This window comes from Nyctereutes procyonoides, unplaced genomic scaffold (genome assembly GCF_905146905.1).
Source record: "Nyctereutes procyonoides isolate TBG_1078 unplaced genomic scaffold, NYPRO_anot_genome, whole genome shotgun sequence".
Classification (NCBI taxonomy): domain Eukaryota; kingdom Metazoa; phylum Chordata; class Mammalia; order Carnivora; family Canidae; genus Nyctereutes; species Nyctereutes procyonoides.
Genome location: NW_026575121.1, coordinates 4943529 through 4967638, shown reverse-complemented (window position 1 = coordinate 4967638; position 24110 = coordinate 4943529). Strand labels below are relative to the sequence as shown.

Here is a 24110-nt window from a genome sequence, read left to right as displayed (position 1 = left end):
AGTGTTTCTATAGCATCTATTCTCCTGTGTGGAGCAGCAGTTCAAAGCTGACCCTCAAAACCTTATATTCTTTCAGGAAAAACAAGACTTTCAGGCATCAAAGCACGATCACACAAGCCACAGGGCTACACTAGGAGATAAACATATTCACTATTTGAGATGAAATAGGAGAGAGAATAGTTTGGGAGTGGAGTTTAAGTTTCACTTTATAGGGCTAGTAAAATCTGGACAGGAAAGAGGAGAGGATTTGAGGCAATAGTAAGTGGAAGAGGAGACAGCATAAATAGGGACATAAAAGGAACGACAGGCAAGGTCTGTATTAAAACCATTAGGAATTCATTTTTCAGGCATCTGTGCAATAGTCGGAGATAAGGCTGTCTGATGTCTGGAACCAGAACTGGGGCCCTCTGAATGCCAACCACCAGATTTTGGTTGATATATTAGACAATGCCAGTCATTATAGGCTCTTTTTTTTATTACTATAATAAATTCTTGAGCAAGGCAGAGATATAATGAAGGCAGTACTGTGATGCCCCTGGCAGCAGTGTGCAAAATTACTGAAAGGCAATATGCATTTAAATTAAACAAGCAGAGGGGATGGCGTATGGCACGAGCACACAAGCACATTCAAATGCTTGATAAATGGAGGAACAGGCCCCGAAGACCTATTGAAATGGTTGGTGTATGATTTAATAAGAGTCCAGAAAGCAGTCAGGAAAAACAACAATCTAAAAGCCATTCTGCAGGAAGAGTTATTAGTATTTACTAATTCAGTAGATTTAGGGGTGAAGAAGAGGAAACTATCAAAGGGGACCCAGGGTTTTGGTGACTAAAGGAAAAAAAAGTGGTAGGATTACTGAAAATGGAGAGTTTCTAAAGGAGATGGGTGGGAGGCGGGTAGGGAGAGAGAGGGAGGAGAGATGATCAATTCTGCTTTGTATATGCTGAATTTCAAGTGATAGCAAAGGAACCAAATGGAGATGTTCTAGAGGCAGCTGGAAGTGGGTGATTAGAGGGCTTGATGTATATACTTGGTAGTCAACAAAATGCCTGGACCCCTGGCCACAATTTATCAAACAATACAAATGAGGCCCTGTTGGAATACGGATTGATTTTGCCTTCTAGCTCGGGTAAAGCATTGCAGGGGGGGATAAAAAAATCAATACTTTAAATCTGGATTTCCTTTCTTTGGTGATATTCATTGAATATTAGTTCCATCTTGATTTTTTTTTGTCCCAATATTGAGACTAATTTGTGGTGGAAAAAAGAAGAACCTGACTATAGCTACATGCTTTTCATTCTATCTCAGGGCACCTAATCTCCAAAATACAACGCCCAGGGATTCTGCGTCTAAACTTTACTCAGCTCTCCACCCCCCCTCCCTAATTCCAATCAAAGAAACAAGACAAAAACCAAAACCTCACTAATAAGCCCCTCTTAGCATTAAATTGAACACTTTTAGATGATGAGTGGCTGCAATCTCTTGCAGCGAGGCATGCACACTGCATCCATTAAGTACATAAATTAGGTTTTTGGAACTCAGGGTTTATTTCATCTGATAATTAAATGCATTCCTTCCCTAAAACATTTAATTCTGATAATGGATGAAGCTTATGTATAATGGATGTGATATAATGGTATTTGATTATTCCTGCCTGGCTGTAATTGACTTGATTAATCTATTTATTCTCTTTGTTATATGCCAGGGAATTGATGACCTGTTTGCAAATCTTCCCCAACATGGAAGGGGTTGATATTTGCTTAGCAGGTAATTTCGAGCGGCCCTTGAATTCAAATTGTGAATGCTCTTCCGAACCTCTGAGCAAGAGGTTTCCAGTTACCTTCAAGAGCTCCCCAGTCGATGTCCTGGTTCTCTGGTTTGTGCAGGGCAGGGTATCTATTAAAGAGGTTGGCAATGAAAGCCAAGTTCAGCTTGGGGTTCCCTCGGACGACATCTGTGGCTGTGACAAACTGCCGGCAGCCCAGCCTCTCCGCCTGCTGCAACATGCACTCTGCTCTCTGGATGTCATCCTTCTCCTGCAACGAGAGAGGACACGTCAAGGTTGGGGCAAGGCTGTCCCTGCACAGAGGAGGCAGGAGCAACATGAAGAAGAAATGGGAAACCTACTGAAACCCTCAGTGTCTAACCTCCGAGAGGCACTTAATCGCCACATATGATTTACTTATATTTGCCTGAACTGAAATCAGCAAGTTACAAGGGCCAAATGTCCCAGAAATTGAGAAATTGAGTCTCTCCTCTCTGTACAGAGCCATGTCGGATGAATGCTTGGTTGTCCTGTTTTTAAAGAGATTCAGTAGATCCTATAATCTTATCATTTCAGTTGGTCTTAATTGTTTTCAACGATGAAGCTACTGTCATAAGTAATACTCCCTTTTTTCCAGTTCATCGAAGATATTTACACCGATCAGTAGAGACCCTCTGATTGGTATAGCCACTCCTCTCACACGGAGTTGGTACACTTGGGACTCAAACAAAATAAATGTTAGTCCAGCTGCCTAGTGCAATTTGGCCTCTGCAGACTTCAGATTGAGGACTTCGTATGTTGGAAGGTGATTCAAATAGTTCTAGAGAACCTCTAGTCCTTTGTAGGTAGGCTTTTAGTAGGAGATAAAGTTTTGTGTGGTCCACTGTTTTCAAAACTCTTTTAGGAGTCTATGAAGCCACCGATTTTCAGAAAACAGAACTTTAAATCAATTTATTAATATAAATAATATATATTATAATATATAATATATTGTATATAATATTACTAATGTATAATATTAATATATTGATATAATGCTTTACTAGATGACACTGCACATTTCACAGACTTGTCACTCAGGAATGAGTTGACTTTAACATTAGCTTATTGGTTTTAACTCTAATGATACCATGTGAGACATAAGCAAGGAGAAAGCAACTCCTCCAGGTCAGTATTAAAGAGGTGGCAAAACCGGTTTCATCATCCAGATCCATGCTGGGGCTGTTTTTAAGAACTCTTAAACCAGACATTTTTAAGAACTCCACACAACCTGCACCCAGTCATTTTTGCCTATTACCCCCCCAATGATGTAGTGGGGTAGGGTTGTGGCTGGGTGGATGTTGGAGGCATCCTGGGTTTAAATCCTTTCTATGCCATGTACTGGCTCTGTGGCCATGAGAGCATCATTAGCCTTTCTGACCTTCAGCTTCCTCAAGTGCAAAACAGTTATTAACACTTAGCTTAGTGATGTTTGCAAGGCTTAGAGGCAGTGTATGCAGCGTGCCTGCCATAGTACCTGGTACATAGCACCAGCAGGTGGGGTTGTCCCCTTGTTAGTACCAGAGGGAAAGGATCCCAGCCTTGGATCAAATAACTTCCAATAACCCATCATATGATCTTGGACTTATTAATTAATCCATTTAAGATTCAGTTTTTTCATTGCTAAAGTGAGAATCTCTTTGTGTAAGCATCCCATTGATTTCCGGAAATAAGACTCAGGTATCCAAAAATGAACATCATAAGTACCTCTTGGTGTCGTTGAGTCTATTGAATGGTGACACGTACGGAAGTTTTGTTGAAATGTGGTCCGCCGTTTTCAAGACTCTTTTGAGAGTCTATGAAACCGCCAATTTTCAGAAAACAGAACTTTAAATTGATTGATTTATTAATATAATGCTTTACTAGATGACCCTGCACGTTACCCATTTCACGGACTTGTCACTCAGGGATGAGTTGACATTAACATCAGCTCATTGGAGGCATTTGAGCAAGGTGTGTGGCATTTGAGCGGTTTTAGTTTCTTTCCTTCCTTAATATCTATTTTCAGATGCAATTTCCCACAGTTATCACCCAAAACCATTAACAGTTGTTAACAGTTTTACCAGGGCTTTCGGCAGAGGAGTGGACTCACAGAAGCCCAGAGTCAGGGTCATGCGGGGCCATGGAACTGCCAACACAAAGGCAGAGTCACGTTCTCTAAACACAACTTGAGACATGGCCTTACCCTTAGTCCTGACATGTCAATAACAACAGCAGGAATACCTTCTTCATCTCCTTTTGGTGCCACCTGTTCAAGCAGGTGGTAATAAGCTTTTGAGTCCTGTGAGAAATTAAGAAATTACAATTTCAAAATAGCACAGCTAATTACATACTTAGCACGGCATTAATTTCCCCAAAGCAAACATATTATATTTCTTTTTTGACTGTCATTCAAAAATGCAACTTAATTAACAAAGCTGGAAGCACTCACTAATTTGGATTTTCTATTTCTCTGCTTACATATCATATCGGACTTTCTTTTTAAAAGGAGTATAACAAATACAGGATATACACAAATACAGGCTATAGAAGCTAATGCTATTCTCTTGTTCTTAGGGAAGAAAAATTACTTATGCAAAGCTATTAAATTGTATACAGGAAAAAATATATATACCTTTATATTGCTGTAGAAGTCAGTCAGCTAAGGTTTAATTAAAAAAAAAGTGACAGAAAAAGGAAGGAAGCAGAAGTTTAAAGCCGAGTTTAAAAACACAGTTAAATGGACAATCAGCAAAAGAAAAATAAGGATTTCAAAGACAGAAGGTTTGAAGCATTAACAAGCAGTCTTTATGTAAAGGAGATATTAAGATGACAAGCACACTTAATATTTATCAAGGCGGTGGGGGAAAAAATGGTTAAATTTGGTGATAGCAGATTGGATACAGATATCCAGCCTCACGTTTCCCGAGATTTCCAAATACGCTTACTCATGAAAAGCATCCTCAGAGTCCTAGTCTTCAAATTACAAATCCGTGTTCATTCAGTAAAAGCATGCAAATATTCAGGTCGTTTATTTAAATCCTTTTAAAAGCATCCTAACGTCTCTTAAAGGCTGAAAAATCAGCTTGTGGCTCTTTTTAAGACTGAATGGGGCCCCGGGGGTGGGGGAACGGGAGGGCATGGGGGTGCTCCCCACTGGTGACGTGAGAGACACTGGAACAAGAGAAAGCCAGCCACTGAGGCTGCACCTGGGGAAACCGGTTTTCATCTGCCCCCCCCCCCTTCTCTTCCTGGTCCCTGCAGCTATTTTGAAACCAGTGAAAGTTCCCCGCAGGTGTTGGGCACAAACAAGATCTGCCTCCGGGTATCATATCTGCTTGACTTTGTTAGGGCTCCTCTCTTTTCATCTGACCCTAAAAAGCCTTTCCCACTCACCCCAGGGTGGGTGCTCTCCCCACCTCCGCTAACCTGTGTGACTTAAGGGCACCTCCCAAAGCTGCCAGATGCTCAGAGGCAGGAGGCAGCTGCCCCCACCTACTGTCAGGCCCGACCCCCGTGTGTGCTCAGCGTGCCAGCTCCTACGGTTATTATGTAAGAAGGCAGCTTTTTGGTGATGAGAAATCAGATAAATTTATGGCTACGATGAAGCAGCCTAATTTTGGCTGAAAAAGCTGGAAAATTTTGGCTGAAAACATGCAGAGCTTAACTGCTGAGCACAAAGGAGGACCACCTCGCTGCCCAGTTCCTGTTAAATCCCCATTTGGTTGCGGGTGCTGGGCTATCAATAACCGGTGGAAGCTAGAAAAATGCATTTGGCATTATCAGCTTAGGTGCTCAGGAATGGGGGACTTTCCATCTAGAAGCTTCCATCTAACGAGCACCATGCACGGCAGGCAGCCATTGAATCCACAGCAGGAGGGAGCTGTCACCCAAAGGAATATGTAAGGCCTGGGTGACTCGTTGGGGAGTCACATGACCTCTCCTCTGACTCTCTCTCTTTGGAGAAGGTTTCTTTAACTTTTCAGAAAGCGGAGCCTGAAATGTTCTTCTCCTGCTGCACCCCCCAGCTTGCATGCTGCTCCGAAGCTCTCTGCCTCTCGGCCCACCTGCCCTCCTTGCCAACAGCTCTTTCACCTCGACATGAAACTATTCACAGACTGGAAAACCACAGGGCATGCTTCCCTCCGCCTTTCCCCCTTTGCATCTCTGCTGTAGGGCCGCCTGCCCCCCTCTACATGCCCTGGGGGACATTTCCATTGCTGATGGTTTCCAGAATCATCATCTCTCAAAAACCTCTCTGGCGGGATGCCTGGGTGACTCAGCAGTTGAGCAGTTGAGCGTCTGCCTTGGGCTCAGGGTGTGACCCTAGGGTCCCAGGATCAAGTCCCGCATCGAGCTCCCTGCGGGGAGCCTGCTTCTCCCTCTGACTGTGTCTCTGCCTCTCTCTCTCTCTGTGTGTCTCTCACGGATAAATAAATTAAACATCTTACACAAAATAAAACACCTCTGGCTTCTACAAATGGAAACCTTTCAAGAAATTCCGAGGTTATTTGAGAGAGGTGGTATGGAGGCTGAGTGCTGGATTTGAATCCTGACCCCATTCCCTAGCTATGTGAATGGGAACAAATTACATGAATTCTCTTTTAACACCAGTTTCCTTATCTGGAAAAGGAGGAAATGATCATCTTCGTCTCAAAGGCCTGTTGTGAGGATTAAATCAGCCAGTACACGTATAAGCAGGCAGGACGATGCCTGGTACGCAGCAGACCCCCGGGTTGGTGTTCTTTGTGTAAGTAGAAGTCTAATCCTCACTGAATTTTGTTAAAAGATTCCCATCTGATGTGCCCGGAAATTTGATAGAATCAGGACCTCACCTCCCTACGTAGACTCTCTGCCTTGTAAAGGTCTTACCTTTCGTCTTACCCCTTGCTCTTTCCCCCTCCTCTGCTGACACTGTCACTCCAGGTGTGTGTAGGGGACCCTTCTGCCCCCGACAATGCCGCTGTGGTCCCTGGGACTCCAGACAGATGTGCGTGAGAGGATAGAGCGGCTGCCACAGCACCAGCCACCTTGAACAGAGCTCTAGAGCTTGTCCTCTCTCCCTGAGCATCCCAGGTCCCCTTCTCTGCTGCAGTTGGGCCTGTCCCCACTGCGCTCCTACCTTGATGTCAGTACTGAAGTTGTTGATTTTGTTGCAGCCTGCGTTCTCCAGGTGGTAGTTAGCCCACCGCAGCAGCAGCTCCTCGGGGGACAGTTTCATCAGGTCCTCCAGACTCTCCCCTTCCCTCAGAAGGGCGATCAGAGCTGGGGAAGGACAAAGGTGAAGAAAGATAAATACCAGGGATCTGGGCAGGGTGCTGGAGCTCCACAGGAGACCTGACAGGGCAATGCCACTTCTCCGGGCTGGGGGCACTTAGGGCCCTTCCAGCGGAATAAACACTTTATTATCATTCCCTGAAAAGAAAGGCAAGGTGCTGCGAGCTTAGTTACTAGCCTCACTTTTTCAGGTGGGGGAGACAAGTCACCGGTGAATCTCGGTGCTTTGCCTGAGAACCGTGCAGAAGCCACAGAAGAAACCGGGACTATCGGGCTCAGAATGCGCCACCGGGCCTGTCAGCCCACATTCCATCCTATGACAACAGTTTTGGTTTTAAGAGATCAATTTTGTAACGAGCACAACTGTCTCCTTGCCTATTTCCTTAGGTGATTTTACGTTTTGAATGCTTACTTGCATAAGTATAGCATCTCAGGAGGTGTGGTCAACCCTTTCCTCCGTTCTTCCCAGCTGAATAACCACGGTTTGCTCAGCTAGAAGGTTTATTTTATTTTTTAAAAAAATTTTTTTCTTTTTATTTATGATAGTCACACACACACACACACACACACACAGAGAGAGAGAGGCAGAGACACAAGGAGAGGGAGAAGCAGGCCCCATGCACCGGGAGCCTGATGTGGGATTCGATTCCGGGTCTCCAGGATCGCGCCCTGGGCCAAAGGCAGGCACCAAACCGCTGCGCCACCCAGGGATCCCTAGAAGGTTTAAATTGAGTTGGAGGTCGTCATTTGTCGGTCAATAGTTTGTTTCTCGTGGGTTCTAAGTTTCCTGTTTGCTTTTTCTCCCCTGTATTATGTTTGACCCATACCGGTTTCAAAACAGCAACCCAGGATTCTTCGCTGGTTATGGTGATTTGGGGATATAAATTTAGACGTACATATAACTAAAGATTAGAGCTTGGCTACAGATTTCACGTTAGTGGGCTCTCTACTGGAAACAAAAAGGTTAACTGTTTTTTTTTTTTTTGTATGATTCTTATGGCGATGTCCTACTTTTGTCTCAACAATGGGGCTGTGCTTGTTTAAATGTAGATAGGATGTGGACAGCAGACAGAGTTCGACTGACAGCTCCAATACTTAGTTGAGAGCTTTGAAACCCTACACGTAATCTTCCACAGTCTTGGTAAATAGACCAACTTTCTCCTGACCTGGTGCCATCCCTTCGGTATATGAACATGAACCACTTCATAAAATACAAGTTCAAAGGAGTCTACTTGTTACAAAGCATCCAGAGGCAAAGTGAGCCCAGAAAGGCTCTTGAGGTTGGATCCCAGACAGCCAGACGGAGCTCTAGGTTCTAAACAATCATTGCGATTAGTCTGTGGTCATAAAAAGCTTTTTGCTCTGTCATTTTAAAAAGTCTGGCTGGTGTGGATGGAAACTCTTACGTTAATGTAAACAGATTCGATGTAACTGCAATTTGCAAAAATTGAGGATTCTGAGCTTGACTATTCCTGACATCTTCCTCCCACGGCCCCCAACACATGCATTAATAAAAAACCATGCCATTGGGGCACCTGCGGGGCTCAGCGGTTGAGCGTCTGCCTTTGGCTCAGGGCATGATCCCAGAGTCCCAGGATCGAGTCCCACGTCAGGCTCCCCACAAGGAGCCTGCTTCTCCCTCTGCCTGTGTCTCTGCCTCTCTGTGTGTGTCTCTCGTGAATAAATAAATAAAATCTTAAAAAAAAAAAACCCATGCCATTAATCAACATTTGCAGCTTTGTTCAGACCTTCATTTCTGCTGAGTTCAATGTCAGCAAACAATCCAATCTTGATGACTTGCCACAAAAGTCCCAGGACCAGGTAAGGCTTCCCCTCCTTCAAGTCCTCAGCCCCGATGTTAACCACGTGGCAGCCAATGGCTGAGGCCGAGTTCAGAGCCAGGTTCAGATTCTCCTGAGGGAGAGAAAGGGTACAAACGTTGTTTTTGACTTCGTAGATGTCAAAGGATGATTACTGGTTGACAACAAGGCTTTGCTTCTGGAAAGCTCACAGGTCTAGAGGCATGGTCTTTGCTAAATTTTGACAAGTGCAAGAAAAAAAAATCTGGGAACCCAGATACTGGGCTTAGGTGGTGCCTGTTGGATCAAATGGGCACCCTGAGTTGGAAGCTCGTCCTGGCCCAGATGAAACAAATGAGTCTCACACCTTTCCTTCCATTCTGCTCTGTGATGGAGCCTACACCACTCAACATCCCCACAGGCCACACATACAGGGGTACCTTTGAGGGTTGTCATTGTCTTGTCACTGGCCATCATTAATAACACAACTGTCGATATAAATCAAGCTCATGAAAGACAGTGTTTTGACTTTCAGATCAGGTATTAAGGGAATGTCATTAGGGCAACGACAAAGGCACAAATCAAATTCCTGGAAAGGATACTAAGACAATTTAATGAGCATCCGTAATATCTGGGGACCGTAAGTCTACACACCCCTACACGCACACACACATGCACAGACGTAGAGACTACATGTTCTTATAATTAACAGTGTATATAATGCAACTCATGGGGTTGGGATAGAATCAATGACATTTTCAGTCTGGAATCTGTACACTATTCTTGGGTCCACAAAGAAGATATCAGAGGCAGAGATATATAGAAGTTGTCTTTAGGGCAAGTTAGAAACACAACACAGGCCACCAGTGATTCGGAAAGGGGACTACCAGAAAAGTGGGGTTTTGCCCTAGTGGAGAGCTCAAATGACAAATGGAAAATATCGTTTCTGCTTATGGCCAATATTAAAATTTAACATCAAGATTAAATTTAACAGGGATCCCTGGGTGGCGCAGCGGTTTAGCGCCTGCCTTTGGCCCAGGGCGCGATCCTGGAGACCCGGGATCGAATCCCACGTCGGGCTCCCGGTGCATGGAGCCTGCTTCTCCCTCTGCCTATGTCTCTGCCTCTCTCTCTCTCTCTCTGTGACTATCATAAATAAATAAAAATTTAAAAAAAAAAAAAAGATTAAATTTAACATAAAGCGCATTCATGTATGTTTAATCATTGTTCCCACTTCCATTTTAAAGGTACACAGCGCTGCTTACAATCGAGCAGCGTGACATATTGTTCGTGATTTAAGCAGTGAGACATGCTTCCTGAGTAAGAGAGTTAATAGTAACGTCGAAACACTGGAATATAACGTAGAAATACAGCTTACTTACTACTGTTTAGTCTTCCAGTTAATCAACATATTGAAGGCCTAAAACCAAGTTATATTTATCGCACTGGTGGCTGTGGCCAATGCCACTATGAGGCTGCCAGAGCAATTCCCGTTTCTCACCCCCCCCCTCAATTCTTAGAAAGGCTTATCTTTTCAGCTAAAATGCTGCATATTTGGCATTGGCTCAAAGATCAATTGCTAGGGAAAGTTGAGTTAAAACTTTAGCCAATGTGAATTTTATTCCCAGGTGGCCAAAACAAAGAATGGGGCCCAACTACTAACTCCCCACCAACATCCCCCTCCCCAGTTCCCTGTTATATGAATAAAAGATAAAACAAAAGTGTCTCCCTCTATCCCCACTAGTCATGATGAATCACTGGCCGCAGAGCTGAGTTTGGGAATAATGCCCGAACACCTGGAACAGGCCGGCTCTGCAGTTCCAGGGCTCCTGCATCCCAAGCACAACCTTATAGTTTGATAACAGAGAGAGAAAGCATACCTGGATGGTGAAGGGGGTGAGTTTCTTTTTGTTGATGGTTCTTTCATCAATTGTGTCTGGCACAGATAGGTTGATCATTTTACTGAAAAAGAAGCAAGTGAATTAAGGAAAGCTGGCCTCTGAATAACAGAGTCCAGTGACATTGAATTTAAATTCTAGCAATACCATAAGCAAATAAGATGGCAATTTAATCTGTGTGATCCAGGGTTTTGAAGCAAGATCAGTTATGCAATTCTGATTAGATTCAAACTCTCTATGGGAAAGGTTAATGTTCCTGAAGTCATACTAATAAATCGAGGCAGGAAATAAAGACCCTACTTTATTCATGTACCTGAAAAGGTGCCAAATCATCCTGGTTTCCTGAGCATATTAGGAAATTCTGGGTAGAGGGGATCCCTGGGTGGCTCAGTGGTTTAGCACCGCTTTCTGCCCCTGCCTTCTGCCCAGGGTGTGATCCTGGAGACATGGGATCGAGTCCCACATCAGGCTCCGGCATGGAGCCTGCTTCTCCCTCTGGCTGTGTCTCTGCCTCTCTCTCTCTCTCTGTGTGTGTTTCTCATGAATGAATAAATAAAATAAATATATATATATATATATATATATATATATATATAAGGAAATTCTGGGTAGAAAGCCAAGGCACATCCTTCATGAGTACGTCACTTTCTCAGCTGTGAAAAATTGTCCCCACCGTAGAAGTGACTACTTGTACACTTCTGAGCTTATGCAATGTCTACGTTTCTATCTGACTCCTGGTGGAACTCTATACTTTCAACTAAGTGGATGCTAAAATGTTTTATATCTTGCCATACTCACTGTTGTATCAGAACTTGAGAAATTTCACCCACTTAGGTGTCTAATACATTTACCAGATGTCTAAAGTAAGCTATTATTATCTATGAAGAACTGCTTTTACTCATTTGGCATTCGTTTGACCTCCAATGGGGCACAGACAATAAATTTCCTCAGGTCACCTCCATCTTATTTAAAGAAAGGAAGTTGAAAAAGCAAATCCAAAGGAACAATAACAAACTCAAAGAACAGTAAACTCGACTGTGGCTATTTGTTCTTATGAGAAGTCGGCATTAACATTTCTTCCTCACAGTTCTTAAGCAACTGCCTTTTCTGTGGTGTTCTTTAAAGATGCGTTTCCATACCTCTGTCATGTGTGTGCATACATATATTTCAATAAAAGATGCTTTATTGCAATTTAGGCAAAACAAACTCATAAATCATGATTTGAAAAAGCTGAAACTGTTGGTGATCTAGAAGCCCACCACTGGGAGATGATGGGAGGCAGGGGTGACTTTAGAACATGCGTAGTAACCTTGCTCTTGAAAAGCTTATTGTGCAATTATAGAGACAAAATATATGGATATGAAAAGTTACATTATAATGTCCCCCAAAGGACTGCAAATATGTGCTTTAAGAATCCGGTGAAGGGAGAGACCACTGAAGGAGTGGAATAGACCAGAAACCTTTAGTGTAAATGGATTTCTATAGGAGGAGAGGATGCGGAACGGTGTTCTCAAAAAGAAAAATAAAAGGCAAAGCCACAGCTGCAGTTAGAAGCAGGATGTGTATGGGGAAGTGTTAAGTCTGGTTGCTGGTACATTCAGTTACTAATGCAGCCACTCACTCAGTACCCTGGGCGGGGGGGTACCTGAGTCATAGGTGTCTCGGGAGGTAAAGCTAGAAGGAGACTGAGGAAAGATGATGGAGTGTGTGGGATGCCAACCTAGGGAATTAGGACTTGATCCCGTAGGCTATATTTTTTATGTCTTTTTTTTTTTGGCAGTTGAAAGTTTTTAAAATGAAATCTCAGGGTGAACTCTAATAAATAAAATACTAGACAGCAGAATTGTTCTGCTCAGAGCAGGGGAGGGGGGTTCTAAGTCTCTCGTCTACCCAGCTTCCCCTTCAACTCCTGTGCCCACCTGAGATTGGGCATTTCAAGCCTCTTCACCAATGCCATGCCTCACAATGGCATTAGAAGCCACTAAAGCCAGAGCCACCGAAGCATTTCAAAGACACCATCATGACCATCTGTGTGTAGAGGTCTTCTGCAGACAAAAACATTCCTCCTTTCCTAGGTGTCCTCAGCATTGGTATGTACTACTCAAACGTCCCTTTACTTAAGGATTTGCATTGGATTTCTTCAATTGTCATGCTGCTATTATCAATCTATCTATTTTCATGGTAGGTCATGTTCAGATGAAGCCAAATGGCATATAGTCCAAAAATAATTGCTTTAGGCCTTCTATTATTGCATCTCTATCTGTATTTGTCTCTATGTTGTGCATCCCTCTCCTCCAACTAAGAAATACTAGTTTTACATTTCTCATTATAAGTTGCTTTTGAAATTAGTTTGCTTTCCAAGGATCTGCCAAGTACAAGTCCAGAAAGCATTTCAGATCCAGCTGAGCACCAAAAGGAAGTTGGCCTAGGATAATACAATGAATTTTTAGTATTCCAGAAAATTCCAGGGAAACCTTTGGAAACCAAGGAGGAAGTGTTATTTACCAAAGGACAATGCCATCCCCCACAGCACTGAAGAGATCATTTGTGTTTGGATTCATTGGAATAACATGTCGACAGTCGGGGTCATTTTCCAGGGCTTTGTTTATCCAGTTGACAAAAGCATACTTCTCTTCCTCTGCAAGTAAATGATAAAAATGACTTATCTGCAAAATGAAAATCTGACATAAACCGAATTATTTATTTTTATATTTTTTTCATAAACCGAATTATACACATAGATCTCAGATTGTCATGCCCAGGAGAGACATTGAGATATGATCTGGTCCCTTAGCCTATCATCTCACATTTTTTGACATTAAAAAAATATCAGGTGACTTGGGGAATAGGCACAGAATCTCTGTTCACTCCAGGTCATAAAATATATGCCAGGCATATTTAGAAGAGAGAGAGAGAGAGAGATCATATGTAACTATCACATATAAACATATATAAATAATATAAATAAATAAATAAATAAATAATAAAGATATTTTTATTTATTTTTAGATATAATTTCTATCTGAAGATGATCTAATGCTAAGGATAAAACTCAGGCTGCCTCTAGCCCAGCCAATTTAAATGTGGGATGATCACAGATAATCCCCTGTAATATCTCTGAGTTTCTTGATACAATTATAATGAAATTGCTATGAAAAAAAATCTTTTGTGATATAATCTTTCTTTCCTATGAATAAAGCTGCCAGAAATTGATTTTGGAAGTTTTAATAAAACCTCAAGTTGGGACACCTGGGTGGCTCAGCGGTTGAGCATCTGCCGTCGGCCCACGTTATGATCCTGGGGTCCCAGGATCGAGTCCTGCATCAGGCTCCTTGCATGGAGCCTGCTTCTCCCCTGCCTGTGTCTCTGCCTCTCTCTGTGTGTCTCTCATGAATAATCAAATAAAAATCTTTTAAAAAAACACAAGAAAACCCTCAAGTTATGCCTTACAGCCCGGCACAGCGTGTCACTGAAAGCCATAGGGTCCCCTGAGAAGAATCTTGAGTCACAAAAGTTTGAGAAGCACTGTGTAGCACCTCACTGCCTTGAAGATTCATAATGCCTATTTATATAATTTCTGGCTTTAAGCGTAAGAGGTCAAACATTGTGTTCACAATTTACCGACCATACTCAACCATGGACTTACTTTTCAGATCAGCTAATGTTTTGAAGAACTCAGCTTGGGATTTGCTGGATCACCACCCTGTCTGAACTTTTAATTTCCCTTAAGGCTGTTGGACGGCAGCCTTCAGAAGAAATATACAACTTCCTTCCAAATCAGTGAAAATACAATTTTTTTTTTGACTAGGCTTTGAGAAGAATCATGAAGTTTGGAGGAAATAGAAGCCCGAGTAGTTCGTTTTTTCCGTAAGATTCACAAAAGAGTTCTTGCAGCCTTAATGTATTTTTTAAATACTACTGAGATTTATCCAGTGTTGAGATTTATCCAGTGTTGGACTCCGAATTAGGATCAGAATTGGTGAATAAACTCATGTTGGCTTCTGTCTTGGTTTGTCTTAGGTGTAAACACCAGGTTTAGAATCTATAACCCCAGAAGGTACAGATTCTTTCCATATGGCCCCCTTTCCTACTACCACCCGCAGGCTCTCCTCATGCCAGCAGCCGCCCCACTTCCACTCCACGCCCACGGGGACCGCCTACCTGAATAGGAGTGCTGGGTGCCGACACTGGACTGCTCCGACGTACCGCCGATCGCACAGATCCCTTCCTTCTTATTGATTGCCTTTCTAAAGGTCTTGGCAACCTCTGTGCTTTTTAGGCCATGAAAAACCTGCAGAAACGTAGTGTACTTTTAAGAAACCCAATCAAGTGATCAAGAAAACCACAAAGGGGGGAATACGTGATGTTGAAGCAAGGAGGGTGGCAACATATTTCTGGATTTTTTTTTTTCAAATTCCAAGTTTCAGATGCATCTCCTTGTATCTGCATCGTACTCACCTTGATAAACTCATCAAAGCTGATCCTCCCATCCTGGTCCAGATCACCTGTAGCCATCAGGTTTTCTGCGATTTCTCTCACTCTGTACCCAGGCAGAGGCAAGCAAGCAGCCTTGAACAGGTCGTTCAACTCATTGCAGCTGATGTACCCATTGCCATCGGTATCTGCAAGGCAAGGACGTGCTGACCCAACGCAGGTAATGGGATGAGGAGGTGAAGGCAGGCGAGATGGGAGGGGAGTGCGCGGGAGAGGCAGTCATTCAGGGGTCAGAGCCTGACCCCATGCAAGAGCCAGGGTCTCACGGGAGGCCCGTGTCTATGAGAGATGGGCATCGGTGTCGCTCCCAACCGCCGTGAGTCATCATGTCACGACACAGGTCCTGGAAGCAGAATCTGAAGGGACTTTGATAGGAACAGATGGGAAAATAAGTCACAAGCTTAGAGCTACAAAGAAAAACCAGGAAATCAAAGAAAGCAGGCAAGACAAAAAATATGAGAAGAGCTGCAGGTGTGAAAGGGTCCAGGCCAGGTTTTGATAGAGAAAGAACTAATTTTCTTTAAATGGACCTTTCAAAATTAAGTCCCCCCGGCTCCTCTGGCCAATGCCACCGTATTCCTTTCACTTGCCCTATTTTACTTATGTTACCATTTCATCGAATCTGTCCCGAAGCTACTCAGTCAAGAGGAGAAGTGTGTGGCTTGAGCCGCCCGGTGTACTCACCCACTTTGGCAAAAGCTTCTCTGAGCTCCATCATTTCTTCATCGGACACTGATCCTCTGGCCATTTTTATTGCTTTAGGCAACAGATCTGCAGAAGCAAAAGAATATAAGGAATAACTTTTGTGCATCTTAATTCTTTTTTTTTAAGTTTGTTTATTTATTCCTGAGAGACACAGAGAGAGGGGCAGAGACACAGGCAGAGGGAGAAGCAGGCTCCCCGGGAGGACCCCACTGCGGGACTCGATCCCAGGACCCCGGGATTGCGACCTGAGCCAAAGGCAGATGCTCCACCACTGAGCCACCTAGATGCCCCCGTGCATCTTAATTCCTAAACCACCACATTAAGCAGCAATCCTCATTTATTAAATGAAGAAAGAACCCTCTGCCTCCCTCATGATTTCTAACTACCTTTCCAACATGTAAGAAATAGCCTTATTCTTAACTGTCCATGTGGTGGTCTCCAGTGGGCTCTCACAGATGGCTCCTCACCCCAGGAGCCTCACTCCAGGAGCTGATTTCTCTCCCCTTGAATCTGAGCTGATCCTGTATCTGCTTTGACCACCGAGAAGGCAGCAGAAGCCATGTCTGAGACTGGAAACTCCTGGCTCCTTTTGGGATGCTCATTCTTAGGATGCGCCCTCTTAGGAACCCAGTTCCATTCTGCAAGACGTCCAAGCCACATGAAGAAGCCAATGAAAGATTCTCGTCTGCCTCTGCACGGGGCGTGGAGAGAGCGGTGGGTGGCATGTTGTAGGCCACCCAAGGCCCATGAAAAAGCCAATGACTGGGTGCTCTGGTTAACAGTCCCTCGGCTGGGCCCCCAGCTGGCAGCCAGCATCAATTGCCATGCTCCAGGGCAGGCCGCGTTGGATGTCCCAGCTGACTGGAGACCCTGGATGTCCACAGTCCCCGTCACATCACACTAGCAGAAAAATCACCCGGCTGTGTGCCTCGTCAACAAGCAGAATCAAGACATGGGATAAAACGATTGTTGCTTTAAACCATTGAGTCTTGGAGTCGCGTGTTACATGGCAAAACACAACGATGACACTTAGTTTTTACATAAATATCGTTTTTTAGAGATGATGTCAAGTTCACATTTAAAATGAATATGTTTGGCCAAGCCAACAGATAGCTTTTATCATTTTAAAGGGAGCTTTCAAATTCTCTAAATATTCAGAGAAGGAGGAAGGGAACCTGACCCGCTAATAATTCATCTATGGGAACCTGAGGGACTTTTTAGGTGCTCTTTTTTTTTTCCCCCAGAAAGGAGTTAATTTCCCTGTCCTTGTGCTGCCCTCTAGCGGATAGAAAGAGAATGAAACAGAAAGGAAATTCTATTCTCCATGCTCCTGGCTAAATCACACCAAAATATTTCTTTTTTTCTTTTAAAGATCTTATTTATCCATCCATGAGAGACACACAGAGACACAGGCAGAGGGAGAAGCAGGCTCCTTGGGAGGACCCCGATGCAGGACTCGATCCCAGGACCCCAGGGTCACGCCCTGAGCCAAAGGCAGATGCTCGACCACTGAGCCACCCAGGTGCCCCATACCAGAATATTCCAAATCAGAGTTCCAGTAAAGCTTACTGGATTTCCTGGTGGGGAAGGGATGAGTGAGTGGGGGTGAAAGGGTGGATGATGGGGTGTTTTTACATGTAACTATAATTCGAGCATTTCAGGGAAGTCATTGATTTTTTTAAAAATATCTTACAATTGTTGCAGGATATTGCTGTAAATGAATTTCATTTTCTGTATATTCACAATGTTCTTAGTACCGTGCTTCTTCTCGGTGGCAACCAACAACCACATCGACAAGGGGACAGTTTTAACACTTAACCCTGTAGGCCAGAAATGCCTTGTGCTCAATTTTGCAAATCCGCATCTCTTATCCACTAACCTACTGTTTTTTCTTGTACATACACAAGCAACCTCAAGCTTTTGTCCCCCCCGCCCAGATCCTTTGTTAACAGAAGCTTTACACGTAGATAAAAGTGTAAAGCTAGTAGAGCAAAAAGAACAAGTAAAAAGAACAATTGGTTGGAAAAAACCCAAATGTCCCCCCGCCACCACTAGCCTGCTTCCTGTCACCTTATGTACCAGTAGGAACTCAAGGGAGCATGATCTGAAAGTCATAGAATTAGATATTGTTGCTATTTCAATTCCTTTAAAACGATGTTTTATTATCAATAAAAGCTTTATTTTATTATTTACCTTATGTATCTAAAGAGGTTTGTTGGGCTCTCTGAAGGAAGGTAAAACTCTAGAACTTAACTATATAAGCAAACATTAGTTACACTGCACAGGGGCCCTTGGGACAGACAACGGCTTGCTGACTTTGTCATCTTCACTCCCTTCCTTTTCTTTTTTTGTCTGACTTTCTGTCTCCCTCCTTTTTTTTCATACTTTTCCTTCCATCCATCCATCCATCCATCCATCCATCCATCCATCCATCCTTTCTTCCTTCCTCCCCCACAAAGCCTTGTCCTTAACACAATTTGAGCCAGGTTACAAAATTACATCCAAACCTAAGAATTGAATGAATAAAATCATGCAATTATTAAGGAAGAGAAATAAGTATGGGGAAAAATAAGATAATGGCAGGGAGGAGCTTTAATCCTCCAAACTTAGAGCTTAAGATGGCACATTTTGGCTGAAAATCGAGCTCCAAGTCCTCTAGAAGCAAATGCAAAAAGGAACATGTCCAGCTCATGCTATCTATATAAGCCAAACAAACCAATTATTTCAGGGTCAGGGAACTGAGGTCTGATAGAAATGCCTTCACCCAGGGCCTCAAGGAGAGGACCCTTGTGGGATGCAGCAAACACAAGCTCTGTGTTTCTTTTTTGATTTTTTTTATTCATGAAAGACAGAGAGAGATGAGAGAGAGAGAAAGAGAGGAGAGAGAGAAGAGGGGAGAGAGAGAAGAGGGGGAGAGAGAGAGAGAAGCAGGCTCCATGCAGGGACTCGATCCCGGGACCCCAGGATCACGCCCTGGGCTTAAGGCGACACTAAACCACTGAGCCCCCCGGGCTGCCCAAGCTCTGTGTTTCTTACAATACCCCTTGATGAAATCCGATGGCAGAAAGATATATATTCCCACTTTATCCAACAGGAAACAGAAGCTCAGAGAAGTTAGCACACATCCCTCAGATCACACAGCCACAGAGAAGAGCAGCCAGGATGCTAATTCTCAGCTCTTTTCTTTTCACCCTTGCTATCTATGCAGGTTTGATGCCTTCACACCTGTGGTAGGTATTCATTTTGTCCTCCCATACGACTGCTCACCAATTATTCATTAGCCAGCTAACATGCATACTCCGTGGGAGGTTTAAAAACTATGGCACAGAGAACCTAGGTAGGTATCCTAGCTTAGGAAGATCGTGCTTTCATGTGTTAGGAAATCAAGGCTTTGATTGACTTTGTGCCTTTTACTAAATCCTTGTGACTAAATCAGCCTGACTTTCCCTTTACAAATATTCCCTCTATACATTAAGAGAAGGCTCTCCTCCATCATAGTTCACAAGATCTTTGATAAAATCTGGTCTAAAGCCCCAAAGCTGGCTGGCCTTTCTTGTTTTTCAGTGTCTTTTCACTTCCTGGCTTATGGATGTTCATGGGATTATGAGAGAAATGCATTCATTTATAGATATTTTCTGAATGCCTCCTACAAGCCAGGCGCTGCTCCTCATTTCAGCTGAGGCACATCTACACCGATCTGGGGGCCCTGAAAGCATGAAGCAATGTTAAGGATAAGAAGAATGAATGGAATCTCTGAGTCTAAACTTAGCAGTATCCTTTTTTTTTAACATTTTATTTATTTACTCATGAGAGACAATGAGAGAAAGAGAGAGAGAGAGAGAGAGAGAGAGAGAGAGAGAGAGTCAGGCAGAGGGAGAAGCTGACTCCATGCAGGTAGCCTGATGCAGGGCTCGATCCCAGGACCCCAAGATCATGCCCTGAGCCAAAGGCAGATGCTCAACCTCTGAGCCACCCAGGTGCCCGTAGCCCTATCCTTTGACATAGAGTTTTAGATGGTAGAGTACTGTAAGAGATGGGAGAAAAATCCCAAATACAGGCCAAAAGTAGACTACGCTTTAAGAGTCAAAAGCAGGGCCAAAGAAGAAATGAAAGAGTTACAGTATTAGGTGAGAAAGAAAATCTAAAGATCATGGTATAATGAAAAAGTAGAGAGAATGTTTTAGCAGAGAAATTGGATGGCCTGTTCAAATTAAAGAATTTGGGGTGGGAGGTTGAAAAAAAGCATTATTTTAAAACCAGTGATTTTTTTTAAAGATTTTATTTATTTATTCATGAGAGAGAGAGAGAGAGAGAGAGAGAGGCAGAGACACAGGCAGAGGGAGAAGCAGGCTCCATGCAGGGAGCCTGATGTGGGACTTGATCCAGGGACTCCAGGATCATGCCTTGAGCCTAAGGCAGATGCTTAACCGCTGAGCCACCAAGGCGTCCCTAAAACCATGTGATTTTTTTAAACCATGGCAAGTAGGTCAAGATGGAAAGCCTGAGCATCTGGATAACTATATTCTTCTGAGAGATTCATAAATGGGGAAGATCGTCGACTTGGAGAAGCCATGGAGTGAGACAGCCGTCACATTTTAAAAATCCAAAATCCTTCCATGATTTAAGAGCTAAAGCAAAATGTATTTAAAAGGGGGAATTGGATGAAGTGCCTGAGTGGCTGGGTCAGTTGAGCGACCAACTCTTGGTTCCAGCTCAGGTCATGATCTCAAGATCATGTGAGATTGAGTTCTGCATAGAGCCCTGTGCATGGAGCACTGAGGCCCCGCACTTAGCAGGGAGTCAGCTTGAGCTTCTCTCCCTCTCCCTCTCCATCCCCCCACGCCTTACCCTCATGCTCTTTCTAAAATACACACATACAACCTTTAAAAAAGGTGAATTGGAGAAGGAATAGTCAACAGCCAAGGTTGCTATGACACTGTGTTGTTTGGGCCCAGCATGAATAGCGATCTGGAGAGGGTCTCATCTACTATCAGAAAGAGCAGTAAGTCCTGGAAACTCAAACTTTTAGAGGTGGAAGGACCTCGGGAGATGGTTTATCACAACTCCTTCCCTTTATAGGTAGGAACACTGAAGTTCCGATGAGATGGAATGCTTTGTCTGTGTACAAGTTCCCCAAACAAGGCCGGAGTTTTAAAAGTAGCTGCTGGTGAGCAGAGCCAGAAGGCCACGGAGGTACCACGAACAGGGCCACAGGGCCGCAACCGAGAAGAAACCCCTCAACTAATGGAACTGAACGTGCCAATGGCAGCATGTGCCCGAAGCAGAGAAGCAGGGAGCGAAGGCGACGAAGAACATGCAGGTCACACCACGTCTAGAAGGATACGGCCGGGGTTGGAATCCAAGATGAGGCACTTTACACAGTCATGTGTTTGCCTGGGAAAAAAAAAAAAACTACACCCGCTTCACGCACACTCGAAGGTACGGGTTCTCATAATGTTAGGTTCCCAAGGATGGAAGAGGAGGGTTTCAGTTTGCAAATTACTGGCAGCGCGTTGGCTGTGGCCCCGGGAGAACCTGCTGCAGGAGGGATGCGCTGAGGCATGGGGCGCCTGAAGGCCTGTTTCTTCTGGGTTCCGCTCTACTGCTCCTGCGTGGGGGGCGGCCCCCTTGAGTTTTTCCCGGTTTTACTGAATAATCACTGACACACACCCCTGTGTGAGTTTAAGACGTATGGCCCGATCGGGTGGTTTCCATACCCTCAGAAGAGGCTCAGCGGACATCCACTCTCCCGAGCAGGTCCCATAAGAAGGAAGAAGGAAAGAATATGGGGAAACACGTTCTCTTCTTGTGATGACAGCACACACTCAACAATCTCAAAATTTCCTTTCAACGCTCCTCCTGCAAACCACACAGCAGGGCGAGCTACAGCTGTCGTGTTGTCCATCACACCCCCAGGACCTATTTATCAGACAACTGGAAGTTGGGACCTTTTGATCATGTTCCTCCAAATCCCCACCCCCGCCATCTACCTCTAGGAACCACAAGTCCGATTCCTTCTTCTTCTGTATGTTTAATTTTAGTTGTTTGGTTTTTATTTTTCTTTATTTTTTTACTTTTTGAGATTTCTTTTTTTTTAAGATTTTATTTATTTATTCATGAGAGACACAGAGAGAGAAAGAGGGGCAGAGACACAAGCGGAGGGAGAAGCAAGCCCCCTGCAGGGAGCCTGATGTGGGACTCGATCCTGGGTCTCCAGGATCACGCCCTGGGCCCAAGGCAGGCGCTAAACTGCTGAGCCACCCAGGGATCCCCAACTTTTTGAGATTTCATCTATGAGTGAGATCAGATGATATTTGTCTCTGTCTGACTTATTTCACTTTGCATGATGCCTTCAAGGTGCATCCACATTGTCGCACCTGGTAGGATTGCCTCCCTGCTATGGCTGAATAAATGCCGCTGTAATTTTTTCTCCCTCATTAATGACTGCATCATCCAACTATGCCCTCCCAGAAACCATGTTAAGGTCTCTCGCAAATCAGTGGTGAATTTTCAGACCCTGTTTTTGAATCACTGCCCGAAATCATAAATCTAAGAAGACAGACTCAAACCATTCATCTAAGTCACATTTGGCTGCTAGTTTTCCTGTAAGCACTTACATTCATTAAATCAATAGCTATTAAATCCCAAGACATTTGGCCAGAGAAAGTACCGGTCGTTCACTTTTGCAAGATTATTTCTAAAGACTCAAGAAAACTAAAGAACCGCCCTCCCCCCTCCCCAAATTGCAAAAAGCCACAAGACCGGCTCGTTTCTTGAGGTCAAGTTGAGTTTTGAGTCTCAGCTTAGAGGAGGCTGGTATTTTCCAGACCAGTAGTGAAAGAGGTTTTCTGATAATGACTGCTTAGAATAAAAGCACCTAATTCAAGTTCCCTAAATTTGGAATATGGAAACTGTCGGTAGGAGGTTACAACAGAACACAGTGCTGTAGAATTTACAGAAGGAAATACATTCTCTAAAAATAAATGCAAAATTGTAAGCTGAATTTTCTCTGAGGAGTTTCCTGACTGACGATGAAAAGCCACAGAAGGGACGGAAAACGGCGGCCTGGCCCAGAGGGAGATGCTCACGGGCTGGAGCCACTCCTGAGACGTGGGGGTGGTGTGCTGGTCAGTATTTAGGTTCGCTGTACCGATGCCCAGTTATATAACTGCCAGGACCAGGGCGGCATCTGTAACCTAGCATCACATTGCCAAGGGACTCTTTTGAGCGTGTCCTACTTTCCTTGCAACTTGACACAGTGGGTAAAGGAAAACTGGAAACTCGGGACCCAGATTCCTAGCTTCACCTCGACTGTGTCAATACGTCAACAGGACAAAACCACATGACTTCCAAACACCTGAATGAACAGTTAATCCAAAACAACGTGTAATCGAAAACATCATTCCTATTGCAATCTTTGGTGCCAGACCTTTCTGCCTGAAGAAGAGGAACATAAAACACAGAGGAGTCCCAAGCAAAAATAAAACCCCTGAGAGTTTTTAAGAGGCCATCCTGCTAAACTTCTATGAGATGAGGAAGAAGCCTTGCTCCGGCTCATTGTGTCCCCTTCCTGGTACAAAGTAGTCACTGCAGGGCATCTAACCAGCAGGAATCCCTGTATGTTCTGGGGATTCCGAAGTTTTCCATAAAGGCTGATTCTGAAAATGTGTTCTAAAGATGACTGTGTTTTTAAGAAGCCAGTTAAGTAGCCTCAAATACAGACGACCGTTTAAGGGAGTTCTTTTTTTTTTTTTTTAAGATTTTATTTATTTATTCATGAGAGACACAGAGAAAAAGGCAGAGACATAGGGGAGAAGCAGGCTCCCCGTGGGGAGGCCGATGTGGGACTTGATCCCTGGACCCTGGGATCATGACCTGAGCTGAAGCCAGAGGCTCAACCACTGAGCCACCCAGGAGCCCCAAAGGGAGTTCTCATGACATCTTTTGTCAAGTCAAAATCTCCTTTAGGTTGTCTTTGTTCTCTGTGCAGATACACTGATTTGCCCAAGGGCTTCTCCAGAGCATAGGATTCCCCTCTCTGTGGCCTTGGGGGGTAAAATCCAGCAGTGAGGCAGGGGCAGGGACTCAGTGGCTCTCTCTTCTCACTATCTCGGGCCTGGTAAACTCTCACGGGAAGCCAGCAGGCAAGACCA

At 44.0% G+C, this 24110-nt stretch overlaps 1 protein-coding gene across 4 annotated transcripts in view; it reads right to left on the bottom strand.

Moving 5' to 3' along the window:
* LCP1 (lymphocyte cytosolic protein 1) overlaps positions 1 to 24110 on the bottom strand; it is an 82938-nt gene that overhangs the window by 15615 nt on the left and 43213 nt on the right. For all 4 annotated transcript variants that reach the window (XM_055336035.1, XM_055336036.1, XM_055336034.1 and 1 more), the window contains 9 exons: positions 15937 to 16023; positions 15217 to 15380; positions 14920 to 15049; positions 13264 to 13396; positions 10741 to 10822; positions 8810 to 8975; positions 6907 to 7049; positions 3991 to 4086; positions 1842 to 2037 (listed from right to left, as the gene is read on the bottom strand). In XM_055336035.1, coding sequence (XP_055192010.1) covers positions 1842 to 2037; positions 3991 to 4086; positions 6907 to 7049; positions 8810 to 8975; positions 10741 to 10822; positions 13264 to 13396; positions 14920 to 15049; positions 15217 to 15380; positions 15937 to 16000 — 1174 coding nt within the window. In that variant the 5' untranslated portion in view covers positions 16001 to 16023. The remainder of the gene's footprint in view (positions 1 to 1841; positions 2038 to 3990; positions 4087 to 6906; positions 7050 to 8809; positions 8976 to 10740; positions 10823 to 13263; positions 13397 to 14919; positions 15050 to 15216; positions 15381 to 15936; positions 16024 to 24110) is intronic.